The 26,115-nt window shown below is 57.2% G+C and overlaps 1 protein-coding gene across 5 annotated transcripts in view; it reads right to left on the bottom strand.

The window, feature by feature from the left end:
* The window catches only part of TNS3 (tensin 3), a 197,954-nt gene that overhangs the window by 100,002 nt on the left and 71,837 nt on the right, over positions 1-26,115 (bottom strand). For 4 of the 5 annotated variants that reach the window (XM_039242960.1, XM_039242962.1, XM_039242961.1 and 1 more), the window contains 6 exons: positions 12,441-12,493; positions 10,482-10,653; positions 8,483-8,533; positions 6,749-6,871; positions 4,742-4,806; positions 1,776-1,859 (listed from right to left, as the gene is read on the bottom strand). In XM_039242960.1, the coding sequence (XP_039098891.1) occupies positions 1,776-1,859; positions 4,742-4,806; positions 6,749-6,871; positions 8,483-8,533; positions 10,482-10,653; positions 12,441-12,493 (548 nt within the window). Of the gene's footprint in view, positions 1-1,775; positions 1,860-4,741; positions 4,807-6,748; positions 6,872-8,482; positions 8,534-10,481; positions 10,654-12,440; positions 12,494-19,409; positions 19,460-26,115 lie in introns of those variants that run through there. The other variant, XM_039242964.1, reaches the window with a different exon arrangement.

Genomic DNA, 26,115 nt, shown 5'->3' with positions numbered 1-26,115 from the left:
AGATGGAATGAGGAGACAGTCTCAGCAAGGAACAGTGTTGAGAAAACAGGCCGCTGTCTTACACAAAACTGAACTCAAAATGGACTGAAGACTTGAACATAAGACCTGAAACCATAAAAATCCTAGAAGATCATCTTGGTGATTATTTTTTTAATCGGACACCAAAAGCAAAAATAAACACGAGGGACCACATCAAACTAATGCAGCTTCCACACAATGGAAGAGACCATCGTCAAAAGGACGAGGCGGCCCACTGAACGGGAGAAGATACCTGCAACAGTATGGTTGATAAGGGGTTGGTATCGAAAATACACAAAGAAGTGATACAACCCCAGAACAACAAAAAAAAACAAAAGCAAACAAAAACAAACAAAAAACAAAAAAACCCCAATAATGCAATTGAAAATGGGCAGAAGACACAGACAGACACTTCTCCAAGGGACATCCAGATGGCCCACAGACACACGCAAAGACTGCAAAGATGGTCCATGTCACTCATCATCGAGGAAATGCAAATCAAAGTCACAACGAGATACCACCTCACACCTGTCAGAGTGGCTAAAATAACTGCACAAAGAACTACAGGTGTTGGTGAGGATTCGGAGAAACGGGAACCCCCTTGCACTGTTGGTGGGAATGCAAACTGGTGCGGACTCTCCGGAAAAGTGTCGAGGTTCCTCAAAATGTTAAAAATAGAACTACCATATGGTCCAGTAACTCCTCGTGTGGGTATTTTCCCAATGAAAACAAAAACACCTACTTGAAAAGATAATCTGGGGGCACCTGGGTGGCTCATTCAGTTAAGCCTCTGACTGGTTCATGGGTTCGAGCCCCACATCAGGCAGGCTCTGTGCTGACAGCTCAGAGCCCGGAGCCTGCTTCAGATGCTGTGTCTCCCTCTCTCTCTGCCCCTCCCCTACTCACACTCTGTCTCTGTCTCTCTCTCTCTCCCTTTCTCTCAAAATAAAATAAACATTAAATATATATATATATATATATATACATACACACACACACACACCCCTTTTTTTTTTTTTTTTTTAAATAAAAGCACAGAGACTATGTGCTTGGCTCCATGTCGCCGTTGGCACAGAAGTGGGTCTGGGAGGAGGAAGCCAGCCATGACCCCCCTCCTTGGTCCCTGACCCCGTCCTGCCTTCCTCAGATGGGCGCGGAGGGTGGTGTCCACTCCCCCAGGGCCCTCCAACCCCGCACACTGAGCGACCTCGGGTCAGAGATGGGAAGGTGGGCCGGCCAGGGAGGCCAACGTGATGGACGGACACCCCCCTCCCGGGCTCAGGAGCTGACCGTCTAGCGCAGGGCTCAGGGCCAACTACACACTCGTCCACAGAGCCACGTTTACTAATTTCTGGGTGCCCGTGTGCTCTCCCGTCAGGACAGCCGTGACACAGACCATGTGGTCTGCGCGGCCCAGAACCTCCCCTCACCGGCCAGTTACAGACACAGCTCACCAACCCAACCTAACCCCGCAGTCAGAAACCAGTTCCCATGTCACAGCACACACCCACATGTGCACTGAGTGTGTGGGAAAGGACGCCTGGGTCCCCCTCCCAGAGCCAGTGGGGAGCTCCCTTGCAGCGGGGGACCCCCTTGCACCCACACACCGCGGCTCTGCTCCACCGCCGGGCACCCGCCAGCCCTCCCCTCCCATTCTCGGCTGGTCAGTGGAGATGCCTCTTCTGTCCCCACCTTCTAAAGGGTGAAACCTCACCCAGCTGTTCCCTGTGGCTCGGGGACAGGGAACCCGTACATACCGTTTCTGGGACGGCTGCATTAAATTTGAAACTTTATCATCATAGAACTTCTTCATGGCGAATCTGTCCAGGGCCTGGTCAGCACTGGGGAAGGGGAGAGAGAGACAGAGGCAGTGTTAACCCCGTGGACATCACAGGTGGCCGGGAGGCTTGGGCAGGTGGTAGGGTCGTCTTGAGCAACCGGTCCCCACAGGAGCCCCACCTCTGCTGTGCCCGTGCACACACACCCTTGCTTAGTCTCCTCCTGGACCCCAATCCCAAGAGTATGTTCGGGCCACAGGGGAAGCCAGGCCCGCGGGTCTGGAGCGCCGTCCCCAACAGCAGGCAGCTTCAGGGCACTCTGCGTGAGTCTCTGGGTCATGAGGGTTCGGGCACAGTCAGCACCGCGGTCAGCGACTCCCCACAAGTGCCCAGAGAGCCCACAGGGGGTCAGCAGGCTGCGCATCATGGTTCCAAGGTGGCCGCCACAAGGGACGCTGCTCGCCGACAGTCCCTCAGCTCCACAATGCCCCCCAGCGCATGCGGCAGGATCCAGGAGACCCCGTAACGGGGCGTTTGCGGGCCTGCCTGATCTGACCTCAGATCCATCGCAGAACATGGGCACAAGCAGTGGTAGCAAACGTGATCTACGCGTGGGCCTCCCCTTATGGCGTGGATGTGCGCCCCCAGAAAATGGGTGATTTATTCACCCCCTGTGTTTGTCTGAGGCTGGGGCGGCGGAAGGCCCCCTGAGGGGTATTTACCACGTTGAGGACTTCTGCTTTCCTGCTGAAAAGTACGGATCCTTATCCCCCCATTCTCCTGTGAGCAATCCTTGCCCCGGAGCTCACGGGTCCCACTACATGTGGACATGACCGTGCATTTGGGCCCTTGCCTGTGTGGTATTAACATCACTGTTGGCACTGGTGGCGTTCCCGCCCTCTGGCTCTGCGATCATTTGTCTGGAGGAAGCAGACACAAGAGCTTTCTACCCACTTACTCATTTCTGGTTTCGGATTCGATCCGGAGTACAGTTCAATGACAGAGCTCTTAAGATGTATGTTCCAGAGGCGCCTAGGTGGGCCCAGGCAGTGAAGCATCCAACTTCAGCTCAGGTCATGATCTCGCGGTTTGTGGGTTTGAGCCCCACGTCAGGCTGTGTGCTGACAGCTCAGAGCCTGGAGCCTGCTTCTGATTCTGTGTCTCCCTCTTCCTGCCCCTCCCCCACTTATTCACTCTCTCTCAAAATAAATAAATCTAACAAATTTTTACAAAATGCGTGCTCCCTGGGACTGCTTCTGGGACTGTCATCTAGGGGTGGGACGGTAACGATCAAAGAGAGTAAGGACATGCTGCTGGTCACGGCTCGGTCAGAGCAGGGAATCACCAGAAGTGACCTGGATGGGGAAAATCACCAGTGCTTAAATACCTAACAATGCATTCATTCAGGGACTGTGTGGCCACTTCCATGTTGTAGGGAACATATTCCGGAGAGAGTGTTAATTTAGAAAGGCAGGGTTTTGGGGCACCGGGGCGGGGCTCAGTCTGTTAAACGTCCGACTTCAGCTCAGGGCGTGATCTCGCAGTTCATGGGTTTGAACCCTGCATCGGGCTCTGTGCTGACAGCTCAGAGCCTGGAGCCTGCTATGGATTCTGTATCTCCCTCTCTCTCTGCCCCTCCCCTGCTCACGCTGTCTCTCCCTCTCCCTCTCTCTCTCTCTCTCTCTCAAATGAACATTTAAAAAAATTTTAAGAAAATAGAAAGGCAGGGTATTGCTTCGTTTTATCGAGAAGTACATAAACACTGTTACTCATATGACTGCCAACAGCCTTGACAGCAGCTAATACCCGAGTACTGGTACTGGATATTACACCACGATGTGCTTTACAGTCACAAAACCCCCATGAAGCTCAGCCACTCCTCCCCCTTCACAGGCGAGGACCCCGAGGCTTCGAGATTCACAAAAACGGCCTGACCCTGCAGTGGCGATGGGAACCGACACTGCAGAGAAATCCAGGATCCATGAAGGGGAAGGGAGTTACGGGGACTCTGTGCCCCTATGCTGCCAGGTGAGCCCCTACCTGCAGAGCCCGGGCTCTGGGTGCAGCCGTGTCGCTGCAGCAGAAATGGGCAGGCGATGCCCTGCAGGCGACACGCGGTCTTCGCTGCACACTGTGGCTCAGTGGAGGGACCCCACGTGAGCAGGAACCTCGGTGTCTGGCACACACAGATGCAGGTCACCAGCGAGGAAGGAGCTGGTTTGCACCAGGGGCTGGGCTCCCCCTGCCCCTCGCAGCCATGCTCCCCGTCTTCGTCCAGAGATAACACGTGGGGAGTCAGATTTCAACCTTGGCCCCTGCAAGGCCAGGATCCGAGGGGCTGCTGTGAACAGGGCCTGTGTGCGCTCAGAAGGGCAGCTCCCACAAACCCACAAGGACAACGTTTCTGGACCAGGCTCTGGCACGCATGGTACGCCCCAGGAGGTTCTTGCCAGCCTCCTGTGCCCGATGTCCCAGCCAAGGGTCCCGTGGCGGCTCTTCCGGCCCCCAGAGACCAGACGGGACCTGAGACACCTCCCCGAGCCTCAGTTTTCCCATCAGTAAAGCGTGAATGGTGACTAGGTTCATGCCCTGGGTTACTCAGAAAGACTGAGGGACCAAAGACAAAATTTTGCACAGTACATTCCAGAGGCTGAGGACAGGCAAACTGCCATGGCCATGGCCACTGGTCTTTACAGGGTGTGAGGTAGCCAGGGAGGCTGCGTGGTGATGCCCATCCCTGCTGTTTTCGTGAGGGATCCACAGAGCACACAACAGCTGCTTCACGGCAACCTGGGTATGAGTCACACACCCGTGCATCCTTCTCAGCGGCGCGAACCCTCAGTGGGTGCTGCTTTCCCTGCAGTGAGGGGGCAGCTGGGGGCGCCGGCCGTCTGAGCCTCCCGCCCTGTCCTGGAGCCACGGATGCCCAAGGACGCCCCTCGTACCTGGCGGACACGTTGGTGAAGTGCATGTAGGACGATATCACCACGCCGATGCGTCCCTTTCCGCCCTGCAGGAGACGAGAGAGGGACTCGGTTTCTGTAGACTCCCAGGGCAGAGATGGAACGCTCACGGGACAACAAAGAGCCCACTCTGCAGTGGGGCGAGGGGGAGCCCCCACCAGCTTCCTCCAGTCCCTGATATGGGGATGGCAGCCCAGCAGGGACCGTGCACACAGGGTGCCGGTGGCAGGTGCCCCCTGGGCAGATCTGCAGGGAGGTGGCCAGTCAGCTCGCTTCTTCCCACTGGGGACCAGCAGCAAGTGCGGGGTGGGACGCACACAGGACGCAGTACAGGTGAGCTGAACACCCACCTCACAGGCTGAGGTTATGAGGGCAGTGCACGCAGTATGCACCCCGACCACCACATACCCAGTCCTGCTCATGCAGCTCTGCTCATGCACCCCTGTGTACCCGGGCCCCCCACCCGACCCCACCTCACCCGGCCCCGCTCACCCAGCCCCGCCCAGTGACACACAGCACCGTGGCCAGACACGAAGGGGCTCAGTCTCTGACCACAGAGTCACACAGCCCAGACGCGGCAGCCAGCAAGAACCATGGGCCAACGTGACCCACAGGACCCAGTATGTAGAAACACCACCGCCATGACAGGCCACCTGCACTGAGCCATGGACTGCCGCCTTCTAGAACATACTGCCACAACCCAGCTCAGTGGTCAGCAAACCACACTCCACGAGCCACTTCTGCCCACCACCTGGGTCCATGCAGCCAAGGAGTATGTAGTATGTTTCTGAACAGTTGAAGAAAGTTCAGAACTATGACATTCTGGGACACGTGACAGTCACCTGAAGCTCCAGTCACTGTTTAACGGGACCCCAGCCACACCTATCTGTTTAGGTGCACGAGGGGCCAGGTCCACCGTCCATGGCAGGTGCAAGCAGTTACGGCAACCCTGCAGGCACCCGCAAAAGCCCCAAATATTCACTGTCTGGGATTTCCACGAAGGGTTAGCCAACCCAGACATAGGAGCATGGGAAGCCAAATGGGCAGGGCCACCAGGGACCCACGCCTATCCTTGAGAAGAAACGGCCGAGGAGGTCCGGGTCACACCTCTGAGGACCCACGCCGCGAGGGAATGTACCCCGGAGCAGGCCCCTCTCTGTCCCTGCAAGTCAGGACGTAGACACACACCAGTGACCCACTGCCAGCAAACAGCACCTCGGCCCGGTTGGCCACTCATGGGACATCCACGGCCACCGTGCTCGGCCAGTCACTGTCTCTTCAGTGCTCGCACAAGATCCCAAAGGGCTGAACCCCAAAGCTGTCGGTCTTCCACAGGCGTCAGAATCACCGGCTGCACAACTTGCTGAGGGCGTGTCCCACACCAGAGACTCAAAACCAGATGGCATGGTATTGGAACCTTCTAGAAGAACCTTCTGCTCAGTCAGCAGCCAGCAGGTGGGTGGCTGGGTGGTGAGGGGGACTGGGGGCAAAGCCCCACAGCCCGCACCCATTGGGGCAGACAGGAGAGCGGGACCATCGCAGGGCTGACCCTGCGTCGGGCTGTGTGCTGACAGCTCAGAGCCTGGAGCTGCTTCAGATTCTGTGTCTCCTCCTTTCTCTGCCCGTTCCCTGCTCGTGCGTGCGCACGCGTTCTCTCTCTCTCTCTCTCAAAAACAAACATTTAAAAAAAATTTTTTTAAAGACTTTCTTTCTTTCCAAGAATAACCAAAAATGCAGGAAAACAAAACGGCTCGCTATCTTCCCTGCCCTTCATTAGTTTCAGAACGTTCAGCTATGCACTCCGCAACCCAAGTCCCACAAATTCTGGAACCAAACCCTGGGAGGCAGGAATGACGACGCTTCCTTTCTAAGGACAAATGTGCAAACGTGACCGCAGACGCCGACCGGGCCTTGGGTATGAAGTGCGCACCACCTCCCCCCCAGACCCCACCTCTTCTGCCCCGGCCCTGGGTGCAAGGTGGCGCTCACCCTGCAGTGGATGACGACCACGTGCTGGGGGTCACTGTTCAGCCAGGACTCCTGCGCCTTGCAGACGGAGCACACCTGGTCCAGCGGCGGGGCGTGCAGCTCGGGCCAGCCCACGTCCAGGATCTGCAACGACACAGGGGTCCCAGGGTCCTGGTGGGGGCACTGGGGGCACCGGGCACCCCACCATGGCTCTTCTGTCTACACTTCATCTGAGACGAGGGGACGCTGGGCCAGGTTCCTCTTCTAAACCCTGCTGGGAGGGTGCCCAGGCAGCCCAGTCGGTTGAACATCTGACTCTTGATTTCAGCTCAGGTTATGATCTCGGGGTAGTGAATTCAAGCCCTACATGGGGATCTTTGCTGACAGTGCAGAGGCTACTTAGTATTCTCTTTCTCTCTCTCTCTCTTTCTCTGCCTCTCCCCATCTCGTGCACACACATCCATGCTCTCTCTAAAATAAAAAATAATAATAATAAAACTGATTTTAAAAAACAAAAATAAATAAAACCTGCTGGAAATCGTAGCCAGGCTCCTCCACCAGAAAGAAAAACATGAAGGAATATGTTTCCCCCTGAGACGTTTACTGCCATCTTGTCTGCTCTTTCTGTGGCTGGGACGGCAATTCTAGAAGGGACTTTCAGAGCCGCTAGCTGGGCAGGGCTGGCGGCGAGGGCCGAGGCTTGGCCAGATCTGAAATGGGAATTCTTGGCCAGGGCTGCTGCCAAAACTTCCTCCGGGAAGATGAAAGTTGCAGCTTGGGGGAATTCAGGGAGCGTTCCCCACGCGGTGCGCAGACACCGTGTCGGAGAAAAGCCTGCTGTGCGTGCCTGGGAGGAACACAGCCTCCAAGAACAGAAGGGGCCCACGCAGGAGGAAGCACTCTGAGCCCCAGCTACAGTCTGGAGCCGGGACATAGCAGGGCGTCACTGCGTAATACGGAGCCCACGTCTGAGCGACCGGACGCGCCACCAGCGTCCATGCTGGAGCCTGTCCAGCGACACAAAACCCTATTTTTCTTTCCGTTTTACAGGGAAGGGAGGGCTCTCTTCCCCAGAAGTGACAGAAATAACATGGAACGATGGAAAATTTCAGCAAAATGCAAGGAAGCTGTAAAAGACCACACACCTCCTTCCGCCACTCGGGGGGACAGCACTAGGATTTGATGACACCCTTAGATTTATGTGCACGTTCGTGTAGCAGAGCTGAGATGCTATCCTGATGCCTGCAGAACGTTCTCATGCACGGGACACGGGTACCATCTACGCCGTCACTTAAGCACAAAGCAATTGCAAAAATGTCCCTGAAATATTGACGGCTAAGAAATGCAACAGCTGGCAGGAGGGAGATCCTGATGGTTGAAATACCAAACACACAAACAAACACACACACACACATACACACACACACTTGTGCACGCACGTGTGTAAACCTGGTAGAGGTGGAGCATGGTCTGAGGATCAGGCCAATGTCAACTTCCAGCACTGACCTTTTATGACTTATTAGTTCCGCGCAGGATAAGTGGGCTCTCTCTGTATATTTCTGCAACTTCCTGTACATGTGTAATTATTTCAGACTAAAGCAGCTGATTTAAAAATAATCCCCAGACAAGGGCAGTTCCTGATTGCCCTCATGACATTACGTCCCACAAAGGCTTGCCAGGAATGGCATCCACACAAGGAGATAAGCATCGTGGATGTTTGACAAAGCTCAGAATGTAAAGGGCTAAAGTCCGTACCTTTGGGTTAAGCTTCGTAAGGTCATATCGCTTTTCGGAAAGGTTTAACACCTGCAAAGGGGAAGGACAAAGCCATCAGACAAGTCGGTGTCCCCGGAGATCAAAGAGGAAACCGCTGGTTTTCACACTTCACCCACCACCTGCCTCTGAAGGAAATGTGTGTAGGAATGGATGACAGACAGCTGAGCGCGGGGGCCTGTCCAGCTCATGCGGGTGGCCATCAACTTTCCTCAGAGCCCCCAGCCCACCTGCCTGATAAGACTGGTCACCCTGGAAGGCCCTGCTCAACGGTCTGCGGGTTCAATTAGTTATACTGGCCCCATGATCAACCATCAGAGGATGCAGGTGTAGACGGACAGGGAAGAGATGAACCTACCCAGGGTTCTTAACTCAGATCTATAAAAGACACACATGTGGGTCTTTCTTCAGACATTTCCAAAGGGTCCTAAGGGTCCCTGTCCCAAAACAAGGCAGGTACCTCTATCCTCACTGTTGGTGGGGGGGACACTGGGAGTAGGCTCTGGCCCTACAGCCACTGGTGAGGGGCCCATGCCGTCTGGGGCCCAGGGCCCTCCTGGGTCTCAGAGGACACCTTCAGGGGGCCAAGCGTAAGGATGGGGGAGACAGTTCCTGCAGGGTAGGTGGCCTCAGGGAGAAAGGAAGCCCCCGGGACACAAGTGTGCCCTTCTCAGCTGGGACAGGCTTCCTCCTGCCTGCAGCCAGGTCTCACACCAAGTACTGGTGTCCGTGGGACTCAGGAGCCGGGACAGCGCGGCTCTGGCCTGGCCCTGACCGCCCCGCTCCAGGTCGGCACAGCCTGCGGGGAGCGACACAGGGTCACCTCCGCTCACTGTGCCTCTGGGGCCACACTTGCCAACAGCAGCAGCAGCCGATCAGTCATCTGAGACTGATAAGGGAACAATAACGGCCTTGTCGTTTAGAGCGAGGATTTGCTGCTCTGATGGAGATAAGGACGCCGTCAGGGCAGGTGCAGCGGAGGCGTGAGGGGTTGTAATTTAACCCGAGATCACACGGGCCGGCTCAGGGAGGCGGAAACACACAGGGCAAGCCGGGGGGTGCAGGAGACGCTGCCCACACTTCCCCCCAAGCGGAGGCTCCCCCCAGGAGGTCACATATACACTTCCTCCGGGGTCCCTCCCCCCGGGGTCTGTGGGGAGGCTGTAGGCAGCGGGGAGAGGCTGAGCTGTGATGTGGGGATGCGTTCCCACGGGGACTGGGGGCCCCTTGTGACGCTGGGGCCCCTCGTGAGGCTGAGCACCTGCCATGCCAGGACGGCTGCCCACCCTCCGGGCGCTCAGGGCCAGGGCAGCAGGCAGGGGACAGCCATACTTCCCCGGGGACACTCGTGACCTCACGCTACAGCAGGTGGCATGTTAAATAAAAGCCCCAGTGGGAGGAAGCCCCGGGGACATCTCCGTGAAGCTAGGTGCCCAGACGACCAGATGCACAGTGAGGGACCACATCTACCCCACAGGCTCCGTGGCCGCCCCAAGACTCTCGGTGGTTTCTTCACATTTCAGGGAACTCTGTGTCTTCCCAGTCACAGCGCTCAATGTCCCTGAACTCTGTGTCCCCTCCCCTACTCTCCTTATGTTCAGTGTACCCCACACAATCCTTGTGCTGTGTCACCCCCCACCATCTCTCCGTTTGGGGTCCCCTCCCCCAGTCCCCACCATCCTCGCACTGGGTGTCCCCACCACCATGGCCATGCACGGTGACCCCCGACTATCCCCGCACTCGGTGACCCCCCCCACCGTCCTCCATGTTGGTTGTCCCCTTCCCCGGTCCCCCCCATCCCCGAGCTCAGTGACCCCCCCCACCATCCCCACACTGGGTGTCTCCCCACCATCCCCGCATTCAGTGACCCCCCCACCGTCCCCATGCTGGTTGTCCCCTCTCCCAGTCCCCCAACGCCCCCCCGCTGGGCATGCCCTCCCCCCGTCCCTGCCCTCAGTGCCCCCCATGCCCCCTCACTCACCAGGTAGTTGTCCCCGTGTTTGGACCTCAGCATGCGTGTCACCTCCTGCAGGTTGTGCAGGTATGACTCCTCGGAGCAGCTGGCGGGGAAGGACACGGCGATGATGCGCTCGGTGACGTAGGTGAGCTCCAGCTCGCGGCCGTCCTCCATGGCGGGGCTCGGCACCGCGGGCCTAGGAGAGGGGGCTGGTCAGGATGCAGAGAGGCCCGTGCTGGCTGCTCTGGCGGGAGCCCTGGGGTCTCCCGGGGTCTGCGTGTCACATGCCCAGTGTGCTCGCGTCCCAGGATCCCTCTGCCCTGTGGCTGAGGGAGACCCCGGGGGAAGGGACCCCGGAGGGAGGAGCCTGGTTCTCCCTCCTGGGGGTCAGCCCAGCATCAAGCAGCGGTTGGCGGGAGTGGAGGCCTCAGCTGGGGGGCCCGTGGGGGCTCCTCAGGTCTTCCTGCCCCCCCCAGGCAGGTGTGGGGGCAGTGGAGGGAACGTGCTGGGAAGGAGATCGGGCGCTGCACTCCAGGTGCCCCCCACCTGGCTGCAGGGCAGCTGGATCTACCAGCAGGGCTGCGTGCGGGCTCTCTGCTGTGAGGATGCGGGGGGATGGGGCAGGGGTTCAGAGGCAAGACCACCGACCACAGCACAGCCTGCAGAGGGGAGGGCTGGCGGGCCGGGACGGTGCCTGTGCACACAGCGTGCACGGTGCCCTGGGGGTCACCCTCCCCCCTCGTCCTCACGGCAGGACAGCCCCAGGGCTGGCGGTGGCTAGCGGGGAGGAGGTATCTGGTCAACCCCAGTGCAGAAAGCCCACGGAAAGCCACGGAGGGGCAGAGGGCAGCCACGGGAAGATGGCTTGCGTCCCGGCCACAGCTAGCAGCAGCTGTGCGGCTTTCTGGATGCCATCTGTTTACTTACTGCCCCTTGTATATACGTTTCTCTCCTAATTTTGGAAAACTGAAAGCCCTACAAAGTAGTTTAACAAACCGCTATGCACCCACCATCTGACTTCGATGTCATCCTTCTGTCCACACCCCCTCCTCCACCACTGTGGTCACCGTGAAGAAATCCCAGACATTGTTACCTCATTCATAAACATTCTAGTATTTCTTTCTAGAAGACATATGCTTTCTAGGAATACCTACAATGCTGTCCTCACACCCGTTAAACACCATCAGATCTGGTATCATGAACTTAAGTCATTAAAGTTGGTTTACTCAAATCAGGATGCAAAACATCACCAGGACGTTTTTTTCTCTCTACCTTACGCAGCACGTGTGGACACAAAAGATTTTTGATGACTTTTAAAAATTAAATCAGGTTTTGGGGTGCCTAGGCAGCTCCATTGCTCGAACATCTGACACTCGATTTCAGCTCAGGTCATGATCTCAGGGTCGCTGGGTTCAAACCCCAAGTCAGGCTCCACGCTGAGTGTGGAGCCCACTTAAGATTCCCTCTCTCCCTCTTTCCCTCTCCCTGCCCTCCAAAATAAAAAATAAAATAAAATAAAATAAAATAAAATAAAATAAAATAAATAAAATAAAATAAATAAAATAAAATAAAATAAAATAGAAAATAGAAAATAAAATGAAGTCAGGTTTTTTAAACGCTGATGTAAAAGGTAATAACGTGCCATATCTGCCAATCACGGCTCCTGAAGGACCGCCCTGCGTGGAGCGCTGGCCGAGGCCTCTGCAGCAGGCACCTGCCGGGACTCAGGCCGACAGCTCGGTGCACCTGCTGGGTCAACTCTGGAACGTCCCCAAAGTTTACTTGCACAATAAAGGCACAGCTGTGCACGGAAACCACCACATTCCCACAGTCTGGGCCGCAGTGCAGGGAGGGTGCATCCAGAAAAAAAAAAGAGCTTGACATGCGTCTCCTGGGAACACGACAAGGCTTGAGGAAGACTTCGCACAGGCTTCTTCTGTCACATCTGACCCAAGGCAGGGCCACCGGGTACTGGATGCTTACCTGGGCGGCCCGGCACGGCAGAGAGCAGCGGACGGTGCAGAGCCCCCCGGAGCCTGTGAAGGACAAAGCACAGGTCATTCTCATGCAGTCCACAGCCATCAGTCTGTGGGGAAGGAGGGACGGCCGCCACTTTGTGATTTAGTCAAGTGGGAAGTCACACGCAGCGACTACCAACTCAGCCTGTAGCCAGGGAGGGTCTCCGGCACATCAAGTCACTGTGACTGCAAACCCCCAGTCCCACAGTCCACAAGCCCCCACGACTCCCCCATGGCACCCGTAAATGCCTGTCCCGTGTATACCGGAGGAGCTCCACCAGTGCTCACTAGACCACTACGTTTATTGTTAGAGTGACTTGAACAAAACAATTAATGACTGATAATTCTCAATTGCATCGATCATCTGTTTTTTTAAGGTTTGTTCATTTGTTCTGAAAGACACAAAGAGAAAGGGAGAATCCCAAGCAAGGACCACATCGTCAACACAGAGCCTGACATGAGGCTCAATTTCATGGCCCTTGAGATCATGACCTGAACTGACTTGGACAGTTAACCAGCTGAGCAGCCCAGGCACCCCAATGTCCACTGTTCTGTTAAGAAGTCCGTCCTACAGGGAAAAAGCAGGTGTGATGACTTTATAATCTCCGAGACCCTCCCGCATGCACGTGTTTTAATGTGGTCCACGGAGGCCGCGTAGACACCATCTCAGGAGACACACCCAGCACCTCTGTGAGCAGGAATTACCTCCCACATTTCAGAAGAGGGGAAACCGAGGCTCAAAGGGGTATGCAAGGCACTGCCAAAACGGCAGGGGCGAGAGAGCTGGTAAGCCCCCAGCACAGCACTCCCAGTGCCCTTGCCGGACTTGGGGGCCCCATCCCGGAGTCCGCCGCCTGTCCTGGCCCCACTCTGCACATTGGGGTGCATGGTGATGTTGGGAACATGGGCAGCAGGAAGCACTGAGTGCCCAGGGAGCCTGCCCGCTGGCCATCCCTGGCAGATGGGGCCTCTCATCAGGTCCCCTCTTACAGACGAGTCCAGGCACTGACTGGGCCCTCTCCCTCGGTGCCTGGGACCCTGAGCAGCATGGACAGCGGCTCCCAAGGGGCCAGGGGGGCTGGGCCCACTCTCCCCAAAGCAGCCCTGAGGCCAGCACTTCCCAGAGGGCTCCCAGCTGGCCCCCAGCCCCAGGAATCCCCTGGCAAGGATGGATGGCAGACGGATTCACAGTAGCCAGATGACAGGTACACACCCACGAAGCGTGGATACATTCCGTGACCACGGAACACACACACACACACACACACACACACACACACACACACGCACACACACACAACGCGATCGGAAGGCCAGCCACCTCCACCTATGCTCAGCCCCACTTGAAGCCGCGCCGCTGTGCACCATGCCAACTTAGACCGAAGTGATGCACATGGACTGAAAACTAGACACGACCCACGCATGTAAGTTTGAGGATAAAACACACACCCCTTGAGGGGAAGGCCCTCCACGTGTTCCAGCCCCCCGCCACTGTCTAACTGGGTACAGGCAGATCCACCTCTCACAGCCTGCGCCCCCCCAGGCTGGTGGCGAGGCCTCCCCCCACCCCTCAGGTGCCGGAGCGGTGGGCAGAGCCGCAGCTCAGTGTGGAGAGGCAGGGGTCCCTGCAGTGAGGGAGTCACCTCAAGAGAATATGTCCCAGTGTCTGAGCCCTAAAGTGGCACTATTCTGCATCTTGGGGACAGTGAGGGGATGGGCGTGGCCAGAACAGCTGCATGGAAGGAAGTGGCAGGAGGGTCCCCAGGACAGACATGAGGCCAGCCTTGGACCCTGTTTCTTGCCCCCTGCCCAACGGGATGGGGTCCGGGTCCTCTGACCACCGGCCCCCAGGTTCCCCGTTCCGCGGCACCGTCCTGTGACGGGCCACGGGGGACTGCGGTCAGGAAGCTCACCACACACAGAGGGACACCTGGCTCCTAGCAGGCAGCCTGGAAAACGACATCTAGGAAGATGGTGCTGTGTCTAGAATCACAGTGAAGATGCGGTAGCAACTTCTGACCCCAAATTCAGGGCCTTTTCGATTCCCTGGTCCTGGTGGCCCACGACCCGCGCTGCTGAGCCCGACCCTGGGGCCAGGCCAGGGTCCAGGAGGTCAGGAGAGCTTTTCATGAAAGCGAGCCCAGCCCCTACCATGGAGGACAGAGCCGCCGGGACCGTCTAAACCAGCCTCTGAGATTCAATGCACACTGGAATCCGCGGGGGGAAACCCTCCTTCAGAGGCTATATTTGGAGCCAAGCAGAAGACAAGGGGGGATGGGACCCCAGGTACACGGAGACAGTGGCCCCCTGGCTGTCGGCTCTGCTGAGCCGCAGACAGGAGACCATGAGGGGCAAGACTTTCCAAACCATGTCGCTGGGGAGAAGGGGACCCGCAGGTACGCAGTCTCTGTACATCCGTTCTTGAAAGCAAAGACTCAATCTGCTCTCGGGGTTCAAAAGCCGAGCCCACTCCGTCCGTACACCACAGCTCATTTCACGGCTTAGGAATGACCCAGAAACCAGCTTCCCAGAAGTCTACAGAAGAAGACGGTCCCTTGCTCCCCAGAAACCCACATCCTAACCTCGTACAGGAAGGTGGAGAAAACCTCTGCAGGAAGAAGACTCCAAGCCCCAGATCTGTGCGCTGCTCACGTTCGGAGGACCCTGCCACTCTTTACAAGGTAACACAGGTGATTCCCGCGCTCCCTCCTGGTCCCCACCTGCCTCTGCCCAGCCCCGCCCCCCTTACCCCTGTTGATTTGGCACACGCTTATCACAGCCCCAGACTTCTAAAGGCACTAAGAAACCCGACAGGAGACGGAGGGGAAGGGCACTGGTGCAATCTGTGGCAAAGGTTACACCTGCAACAGGTCAAGGGCAATGCCCACGCTGCCACCTGGGACCCCACGTGGGACCCCGACGAAGTCACTGGCCTTGCTGGCCTTCAGTCACTTTGGGGCCAGCACCTGGGAGACAGAGAGAGGGCAGCCCATAAACCCATAACTCACTGGCCAGCAGGAAGGCAAGCGCCCCAACTGGGAACAACTCTCTCGTGCTGTGTGCCCAGAGGGACCCTCTTGCTCAACACGCTTTTGCAATAATTAATCCTCATTTGTTTGGCTAATAGTGTTACTTTTATATTTTAAACAGGCACACAAACAGCAACTCCGTAGCTGGGGGGTATGAACCCCAGGCCCACCTTGCAGAAGGGGATTCCAACCCCTCCCCTGGGGCGGGGGATTTGCCAGTAGACACCAGTCTTTAATTAAGAGAGGTGGAGAGGGCCCGAGCCTGCTCAGAACGGGTGGCCCCAGGGCGCAAGGCGGGGCTGCACGGCTTTTCTTGGGAGAAGCTGGTCCAGGCGTTGTCAAGAGACCATGCTCCCCATAAGACCGTCTTTGCAAACCCGGGCTCTGTCACTTTGCACCTGCGGACCTGGAGAGGTCCTTCACCTGCTCCGGCCTCAGCCACCCTCCTAGCGTCCCCTGGGGGTTGGGGCCCACACAGGACCTGCAGGAAATACCAGCTGTCCAGACAGGGGTCCTGCAGTGCCCCGCCCGCCCTACAGGACCCCACAATACAGAGCCCCATGCTTCAGTGCCCCCTTCTACAAGAGCCCCACCCTGCAACTGTATCCCATGCAACTCCACCATCAGGAGAATCCCACCCTCCCCCTCCAATAGAAGCCCCTGCCCTGCGCCCTGTCCAGCTGGACCCCGCCCACCCCCCCCCCGCGCCCTCCTACAGCCACCCGCTCCCAGGCGCCCCCTCCTATAGGACCCCGCCCCCCAGCAGCCCTTCCTGTAGGACCTCGCCCTCAGGCACCCCGTCCTATAGGGCACCAGTCCCATGACCAGCGGGTAGCTCTAGAAAACTGGCCCAAATATCTCTGTGAGACAAAGGCTTTGCCACTAGTAACCTGCCCCTTTCTGAGCAGACAGATGGGGGAGGGAAAGCTGGGGTTCCCAGCAGGACCCTGAGCCCCTCAGCTGTGGGGACTGATCACCAGTCTTGTCTGGCGTCTGATCAGCAGGGACCTTCCCCCCTCCATAGGCACCGCAAGGTGGGCATCTCCTGGACACACAAAGTCAGGGTGGGCAGTGTCAGAACCAGATCAAGCCAACCCCAAGCCTGCACCCTGCAGCACCCAAATCTGGACCCTCGGCGCAGAGCCCGGTACCACTAGCACACATCCTGTCTCCTACTTTTCCAAAGGACAAGTGCGGTCCACACACGGCACACGACACCCTGAAGGCCTCACTGTTAGATACCCGAAGTCCCATAGGACACACAGGGCCCTGCTCCCATGCCTCACATGACCGGTGTCCAGGCCAGAAGCCATGACTCCCTGGGTCTCACCCCACAGGCTGGATTTCCGGAGTCCCGTCCAGCAGCAGAGGACTCCCGACCACAGAGCACCCCCCGCCCCATGGCTTCCAGAAGGACCAGGCTCAGAGGCGGGGAGGACACCTAACTCCAAGCCAGAAAACGGAGGGCGGATACAGACAGTGTGCCCCCATCACACATCCCACGTCAGGTAAGCAGAGCGCCAGGGCTGGACGACGTCCCCCCTTCTGGGTGCCTGTGACCTCAGGGCCATGTAGGGACAGCCAGCAGGCACGTGGCCAGGGAAGCCACCCAGGCTGTCCCAGAGCCGCAGGACCCCCTGCGGAGGAGAGCTCCCATCTGTAAAATGGGCTCCTACGTTCAGCAACCTCTCTGCAGGGGCGCCGTAGGGTGAGAGTGGGCCATGGGAGCAACGTTAGCATCTGCGATTTCCACGTGTTCTCTGGGAAACCAGGAGGATGGAGAAGACCTGCCTAATGAGATGCGTGAGGTGGACAGTGTCCCCATGTCACCAGGTGGGCTGGCGTGGGGACTCACAGGGCTAATGCTGGTGCCCTGTCCCCACAATCCCACTGCTGTGGGCCAAGGGTGGGCATCTCTTTCTCTCCACCCCTGCCCCATCGCCTTTCTCTCTCTTCCAGTTCTCCCACCACACGCCATCCTTCTGCCCCAGGACCTTTGCATATGCCCTGCAGGTCTGGAATTTTCTCCACCCACTTAAGTAAGCCACACCTCGTTAGCTATTAATCCTAGACTTCTCAGCTCAGATGTCACCTCCCCAACAAAGTGGCCCCGATCCCTGGCCCTATTTGTATGTCCCATGATGACACAGCCCTCAACTGCACAGGAATAACTCATCTTGGCCATGTGCTGTATCCCCGTCCACCGCCCCCCTCCACCCTGAAGACTCGCAGAGGCGCTGGCTCCCACCTGCTGCTGGGGGGGCACGTCCTGAACCATCAGCCGGCAGAGCACGCAGTCTGCAGGATGCAGGAGGGAAGAAGCCCACCGCTGAGCTCCCCGTGACCGAGGGATGATCTGGCCGTGTTAGAGGACCTGGGATGCTGCTCTGGCGCTTCTGTCCTCAGTACCCGATACCTCTATTCACTGATACCTCTATTCGTAGGATAATAAGGTCAACGCACCGTGCGGCGTGAACAGACTCAGCATCTAAAAGAGCAGCAGAATGAAAAGCAGGAAGTACGTCCAGCTTGGCGAGGTCACAGCCGAGGGAATCAGTGACTCGGGGGGCACAGCCATGTGGCCAGCGAGGCGGGAAGCAAGACCGGGTGTTCTGGTGCAGGCTGACACTGAGCCCGCCAGGGAGCTCACCCCTGCCGCTGTTCACAGGGAGACGGAGGCTGCGCCCCTGCTGCCCGCCTCCCCTCGCCCTCTGGCCTCGCCCTCTCTGGCTTCTGGGTGGAGAGCAGGGAGCCTCTGCGGATATCAGGGGTGGAAGGCAGGGAGCCGCGGGCCTGTGCTCTGCTCCCAGCCGCTCGCACGGCCCCGAAACCCCCAGCGCTAACCGTTCCCTGAAAAGGAACAAAAGGGTCAGTTGCGTAACCGAAGCCAGAGTTACAAGGAAGCAGGGCTCCGGGCCGGCGGCCGGGGGCGGGGAGCAGGCGGGCTGCGCACGGGAAAGAGGCGCCGTCCACAGCCCGGCGGAAGCACACCGCGCAGGCACATGGGAAAAACTCAATAAAAACCTTTTGCAAAAGCAGTAACCAGCCATGTCCAGTGTACAAACCTGAAAGCTCTGGTTCGCTCACTCGCTGCCCAGCAGGCAGGGTGCAGCGATCAAGCGCTTCTGGCCACTTCTGGGGCTGTCTGACCTCGGGAATTAACTCAACCTTCTGTGACTCAGTTTCCACACCTGGGAAGTGGAGGTGTCAGCAGGATTAGATAAGGAAACACGTGGACAGGGCTAACAAGGGCAGCTGGCCGGTCAGCGGTGCTAAGTAAATACCAGCTGCGCACCCAGTGGCCGTACTGGGTGCCAGGTGGGGGCTGGCCCCGACAGGCAGCTTCCCCCAAAAGTCCATAAGGACCGCAGTGCCTGGCGAGACCCTCACACCAGCGGGCAGCCGGAGAATCGAGACCTTCCCAAAGCCAGCCAACCACTTCTTCCAGAAGGGCTCCAGAAACAAAGTCATTATCAGGAGCGCCCAGCTTGAACGTCTTTCTTACCGCGCTTAAACACGAGCAACAGCAAAGGTCCAAGAAAAACACAGCAGGCTCACTTTAGGAAATTAAAAGAACGTCACTCTACCCCCCCCCACCCCCTCTAGGAGAAACGGTTTCACTCCGCGAGAGACTGTCTGCGACAAGCCTGCACCGAGCACTCAGCACTCGGCGGTGCGTAGGCTGCGCCATATGGAAGGAAGGCGCCGTGAAAGCACAGGGCAGGGAGGAAAGGGGTCCCCAGAGGGGCAGCCCAGGAGGCCGCCGGCAGGAGGAGCGTCAGACCCGGCGCTCCATGGAACTTTTACTGCCCCTTCACAGCAGAGCAAGGATGTCAGCAAACAAAGCAGGCACGGCCACTGCCAAGTGCACGGGCCCCACAGATCCCTGCAGGGGCAGAACTCACCGCGGGGCTGAGGGGCCCCCGGGCCAGGACTTTGCCTGCAGAAGCAGCTCGCTCTCACTGCCTCGCTCCTTCCCCGCCTGGAGTCCCGCGCCCTCTCCCTGCCCCTGGCGGCATGGGGAGCAGGTGGGACACAGCCCGCCCCGCCGTGGCTGGGGAAGTCTCAAGGGCAGCGGTGCTGCCAGAGCCGCGGGCAGGCCCAGCCCACAGCAGCAGCGCGCATGCCTGCACGCAGGGCACCGGCAGTGTGCGCCAGGCCCTGGCCCTGGCCCTGGCCCCGCAGGACCCAGGGGGAGCAGGACAGGCTCCTGGGCAACGGGGTCTCCAGGGGGGTGTGGAAATGGGGGCACAGCGAGGCGTGTCCAAAGTCCCACCCCCACCCCCAGGCAAGCCTACCATGCATTCCTGGGTGGGCAGCTCTCAGGCCTGCATCCCACAGCCCCCCAGGTGCCTGGTGCCCACCCTCCTCCTTTCTGTCCTTATGTCCCCGCAAAACCACAGAGAGGACACAAACATAGGGTCTGAGTGGGTAGGTAGACCAGAGAGAAGAGTCGGGGGTCTCTCCTAACAGGAGCACGTGCCCCTCCGCTCCCAGAGGTCAAAACAGAGAGTGGAGCGCTGGAGATACTCAGATGTCAGACGGTGGGGCTACAGCGGCTTTTCAGGTACCCAGCCTGTCTGCGCCTGGATCTAATTGGACCAGTGGTCACTGGGAGCTGGGAGAGGAGGGCCCAGAGCAGAGCACACACTCCCGGGTCAGGTCTACACTGGCCACCGTCCAGTGGATCCCGTTATCAAGCAGTCTCATCCTTGATGTTCAGAGGGATCTCCAAGTGGGCTCATTTATAATTACGTCTCACACGCACATTCTATTTTGACCTGTTATTTCATAAGGAGAACGTCTCTCTCTATAAAGAAGACCACGGGAGGACGTGGTGGGTCCCTCGGGGCCCCTTCCGACCCTGTCCCTGGCATGATGGCTGGTGGGGGGGAGGCGACGACTCCACGCAGGTCTCTGCCTCAGGCAGCTCGGCTGCGGCAGGAGTGGGGACAGACAGCCGCCCCTTCACCTGTCAGGTCAGCAGACCTGGGGACAAACTGGATCTCTCCCTCTTGGGAGTGCCAGCTCCCACCTCTGTGAACCAGGCTGACCAGGGCGGTGTCCCAGCCTGGTGGTGAGGCCGGGAGAGGCCGGAAAGGCAAGCAGTCCCCAGGTCTGCCCGCGGCGGCGGCAGGCCAGACGGGGCCGGGTGTGGGCATGAGTCAGGTGTTTATCCCTTATTGCGTGCTGACAGAGGACATGCCAAGCCTAGGACCTGGCTCTCTCAAAAATGCCTCAAATTCCCAACAGGAGCATGTTCAACTCCAGCAGCCCCAGGGAAAGGAGCCAGCACAGAGTGGCCCTCCGTCGCCCAGGAGCCACGCTGGCTGTACTCTTCCAGGTGCCTGCGGTTTGAGCTCTAGCAGCAGGGACGTGAGTCTGCTCCACGTGCGCCCAGCAGGGCTGTGTCCCCATCCCGCCCCGAGGTCCACCCAGGCAGCCCCGATGACGCCACAGAGATCCTCAGATGCTGCAAGGTAGCCCCCCCACCCACGCCGTCCCCTAGTGCTGGGCTCACGGTCCTGGGGCACCCACCGCGCCTGCCGGACAAAGAAAGCCAACAGCTAAATCCAAGACCCGCGCTCCCTGCCCCAAGAAGGGTGCAGCAGGTCTGGGTGTTAGTCACTCATGAATCATCAGGTTCCCGAGAATGCCAGCCAGTGCCCTTGACCCCTGGCACGTGGACCACTACCCGCGGCCCCGTCTGTCCTCACACTCACCCGAGACGTGCCGGTGAGCGTCCTCCCTGCCAGCACCAGACACGTGCTCTGGGGCTGGGGCCTCCTGGCTGCACCACTTGGGGTCGAGGCTCAATGCCCGCACAACGGACCGGATGGCTCCCAGAGGAGCTGGATGAGGGTCTGGAAATGCCAGACAGCACTGAGAGCTGCAGTGACAGTGGTCACTGATGGGCCGCGGGACAGGAGCACCGCCCGGCTGCAGAAACGGGGGCCTTCGGGAGGCTGCCCTGGAGACCGCCAGGAGGAGCCCCAGAGAGGGGACGCAGCGCAGGGACGAGGGGAGACGGGCCCCGCTGTCGGGGCTCCTGGAGCCTGAACCCAGTCAGAGCATATCCGGGGCCAGGAGGAGCCCTGCAGAGGCTTCTGAAAAGGGGTGACCCACAGGGTTCCAGAGTGTTCTGAGGGGGTTTCCTGGCGGCGGCAGCCAGGTTTAACAGAAGGGCGCGCATCTGATGGTGGACAGTGCAGGTGGAAACCTGGTGCCACCAGCTGCTGGGCCTGGAATGGGCTGTGGGGAGTAGCAGCTGCTCCAGCGGGCGCCGAGCAAGCATCCGTCCCCGTCCCCTCATGTGAGGACAGTGACGCCTGGGTGACCTCTGGAAGCCTCAGTTTCCCCACCTGCACACTGGGGCCGGTCAATGAACATGACCCCATGGGGAACCATCAGATGTGGCCCGGCTCAGAGAGAGCGAGAAACTGCCTGGAAGGCATAAGCGCTCAGCAACGTCAGCTTTATTAGTGTTCTTGTCGGGGGAACACTCTAGTGGGGCTCCCCCTCCCCCAGGCCAGGGGAATGCAGCACAGGCAGCTGCTGGGGCCAGGCAGGGGGCTGGGCCACCGAGAGGGCGGGAGAGAAGGGTGGGCGCCCACAGGCCCTGGTCCCATCGCTGAGGAGGGGGATGGTGTGGAGACCAAGGGCCAGAGCCTTGATGCATGTGGGCAAGCCACACGCCAGAGGACCCACAGGCCACACCCACAAGCCACAACCACAGGCCTCACTCACAGGACACGACAGTATTCCTCCACATTCATTTACATGCTAAATTTTTAACAAAAAATTCTCCAGGAAAGAAAAGGGAGGAAAAAAAGAAGAAAACTAGATTTGATCACTCACTAAATCACTGGTCTGTTATCAAAGGATGTAACTCAGGAACAGAAGGGAGAGCTGCCCAGGGCGCGGTCTGGGGAGGGGGCGCCGAGCTACCACCCCTCCCCAGGGCCTGCTGTCCCCTCATCTCCACGTGCTCACCAATCCTGAAGCTCTGGGGACCCCATCTGTTTTATGGGGGTGGGGGAGTTACGGGGTTTCATTACAAGGAGCATGACTGATGAAATCATTGGCCTTTGGTGATTGATTCAACCTGCAGCCCCTCCTCCCGAGGTCGGGGGTGGGGCTTACAGCTCCGCCCCCGTAACCACGTGGGCGGACACCCAGCAGCCCCTCCTCCCAGGGTTGGGAGGCCTGGCTTACAGCTCTGACCCTGTGACCGCGTGGGCGGTCTCCCTGGCAGCCAGCCCCCATCCTCAGGTGCTTTCCAAGCATTACCCCCTTAGCACAAGAGACATCTTTCTGCTCCTCCACTTAGGAAACCCCATGGGTTTTTGTGCCCAAATCGGTATTTCTTACAAATTACAGTATCTCATCTCCCTAAATTAACAACCACTGCCCAAAACCAAGCTCGAACCCCACTCTCTGCCATGCTTTTCTACCCGTGAAGAACCAGACTTCCTAATTTCCAGGGAACTTCAAATGACCACCTGAAATTACCATTTACCAAGTGACCATTTCAAAAACTGTCCCCAAGGTTGTGGGCTCCTCACTGCCACCCAAAAGAGCATCTCCGCCATCATCCAGGTGCTTCCCCAGTGACGACCCCTGGGGAAGTGCCGTGGGCAGAAAAAGCTGGGCTCAAACCCCAGCCGGGTCTCTACAGACAGGGCGCTCTTGGCTCAGCCAGGAGCCGGTCCACCAGGGTCCTCGTCTGCGAGGAGGGGAAGGACATCCACCAGGTGCTCCCGGCTGCCGGCAGCCAGTGAACAGAGAAGCTCGCCCTGAAACCTCCTGCCGGCGAGCACTTGCATTCGGGCTAAGATCCCATTTCCCGGCGCTCCTCCCACAGCTAGGAGTCAGAGAGTGAGACAGTGGCTCCTGCCAATAGCCCAGAGAACTCAGGTCCCATCAGGAGAGAGGTCTCCTTGTACCAACCCCTATCACCAAACCTACCTGCAAATTGGGACTCATCCCTAAATCATGTCAGCCTACCCACTGCGTACAGAACGTGACCAGCCCAGGAAGCTTTGCATGCGACTCTAATTCCTCACTAAAATGCTGTTCCCTCTGGTACCTATGAGGAAGTCAAGTCCGTGGCACCAACCCTACCTGACCCAGGACACAGCTCGTCTGCGGAAGCCCCAGCTGCCCGAGGTCAGCACCCAGCCCGGGCTACCCACACAGGCAGGTGGACGGGGAGCCACCTTGACCTCTGCCCAGCACAGCTGGCACTGGGAGTCGTGCTTCGCTTATAAACATTAAAATGGATGGGGCGCCCAGGGGGCTCCGTCAGTTGAGTGTCTGACTCTTGATGTGGGCTCAGGTCGTGACCTCATAATTAATGAGTTCAAGCCCTACACCAGGCTCTGCACTGAGATTCTCTCTCTCTCTGCCCTCCACCCACCCCCGCTCTCTCTCTCTCAAAATAAGTAAATAAACTTTCAAAAAATGATAAAACAGTGATTGTTACATTTTCAGATGTGTCCTCTAAACATAGGGCTTTGACCTGGGAACACCCCATGGGCCAGTGAACGGGTTTAGACCAGCAGTGACTTCTACACACACCAACAGTTTTTCTCTTTTCTCTATGCAAGGAAAGTCATGTGTCCAGCACGGGCTGGATTGGAAAGTTTATAATATGACACAACATGATATATGTAATACGTATGATGATATGATAGAATACTATGTAATATGTATGACATTTGATATGATACAGTATATATTATATAATGGGATACAATAGTATGTTAGGTGATATATGACATATAATAGATACAATATAACACATATATGATATAATGTAATACAATACAATTTAATATATGATGTATATATACAGTAAATGATAATAGGATACAATATATGATATATGCTGTATGATATAATATAATAGGATACAATATATGTATGATATGATATATGCTATATGGTAGGATATAATGATACAACATAATATAAATGTGATATATGATGATATAATGGGCTACAACATATATATATGACATGATATGATGTAAAAAGATACAATTTAATATGATACAATGCATGATATACAATATATGATGTAACAGGATACAATATATGTATGATATATGCTGTATGATATAATAGGATACAATATGTGTATGATATATATAACAGGACACAATATAATATTTTATGATGTATGATATGATATGATATAATCCTCAAATTTTCTCCTACAAAGTAATCTTCAACAGCTGGGTGGCATCCAGGGTCAAGTGGGAGCACCATTTCCTCTTTGCCTGAATGTCATTTGGGCCCCAATGTTTGATGCTCGCTAGTGGCGCTGTGATCAGACCCTACGGCTCACAACTTTCCAGTATCCTTAGCAGCTGCCTCAGGGTAATTGCCTGCAAGTGCAATCTGCTTTTCAAGTCTTGTAGGGAGAGCTTCCCGTAGCCAGTCCCCGGGAGCGCGTCTTGGGGCCTCGAGGACTCCGGTGTGCACGTGTCCCCACCCGCTTCCCAGGTCAGTGCTGGGATGGAAGATCCGGCATCTCCAGGACACTAAGTCCATAACAAGAAGATCGCAGGGCCCTCCCATGCAGGGAGCAGCGCCCGGGCTCCAAGACCCCACTGAATGCAAGCACGAGGACAGAGAAGCCAGCACACTGTCCCCATGGGCCGCCTGCTCTAAGGGGTTGGAAGAGTAAGACTGGGTATCATGCAGCCCACATATGAGATCAGATCATCCCTACAGACCCCTCCCTGACAGTTAACTCACTGAAGAGCTCACTTCAAGCATTATTTTTCCAGCGCTTACCAGGAGTGCAGACCCCCTGCACACGGTGGGGCTGAAAACACACCAAGGGGCAGATGTACAGTGAACGAGGGTGGTCAGGAGGACAGTGACCGTGGAACTATGTGCCGAGTGGCAAGGACCACGTTCAGGAAGAGAGGGATCAGTGCTGCATGCAAGTGGCAGGTGAGGATGCCTGGGTGGCCTCGTTAGGCATCTGACTTCGGCTAGGGACACGATCTCACAGTTCATGAGTTCGAGTCCCACTTTCGGTAAAACAGGAGCCCCACTTCAGGTAAGCCCCACCTCTTTCTCTCTGCGCCTTGCTCACCTGCTCACACACTCTCTCTCTCAAAAAAAAAAAAAAAAGCAGCCAAGTCTTGGCTGGAGCCATAGTGGCAGCCACATGAGAGTTGCAGATTGGACTTGAACCCCGTCTTGCCCTCCAAGAACCAAATGAATGAAGTCACTTTCTTTGGGTAAATACCCAGTACTGGAATTACTGGATCACAGGGTAGTGTGGAGGAACCCCCAACCAGTTGTCCAGAGCGGCTGTGCCCGTCTGCATTCCCACCAACAGCACAGAAGGGTTCCTCTTTCTCTGCATCCTCGCCAACATCTGTCGTTTCCTGAGTCATTCATTTTAGCTACTCTGACAGCTGTGAGGTGGTGTCTCATCGCGGTTTGGATTTGCATTTCCCAATGGTCAGTGGTGGTGAGCATCTTTTCTTTTGAATGCTGGCCGTCTGGATGTCTTCTTTGGGGGAAATATCTGCTCAGAACCCTTGCCCCTTTTTCAATCAAATAATTTGGTTTTTTAGTGATGAGTTG

Source organism: Hyaena hyaena, unplaced genomic scaffold (assembly GCF_003009895.1).
Source record: "Hyaena hyaena isolate Hyena2069 unplaced genomic scaffold, ASM300989v1 scaffold_218, whole genome shotgun sequence".
Lineage (NCBI taxonomy): Eukaryota > Metazoa > Chordata > Mammalia > Carnivora > Hyaenidae > Hyaena > Hyaena hyaena.
The sequence above is the reverse complement of the archived record's forward strand: the minus strand, read 5'-3'. Positions and strand labels throughout refer to the sequence as shown.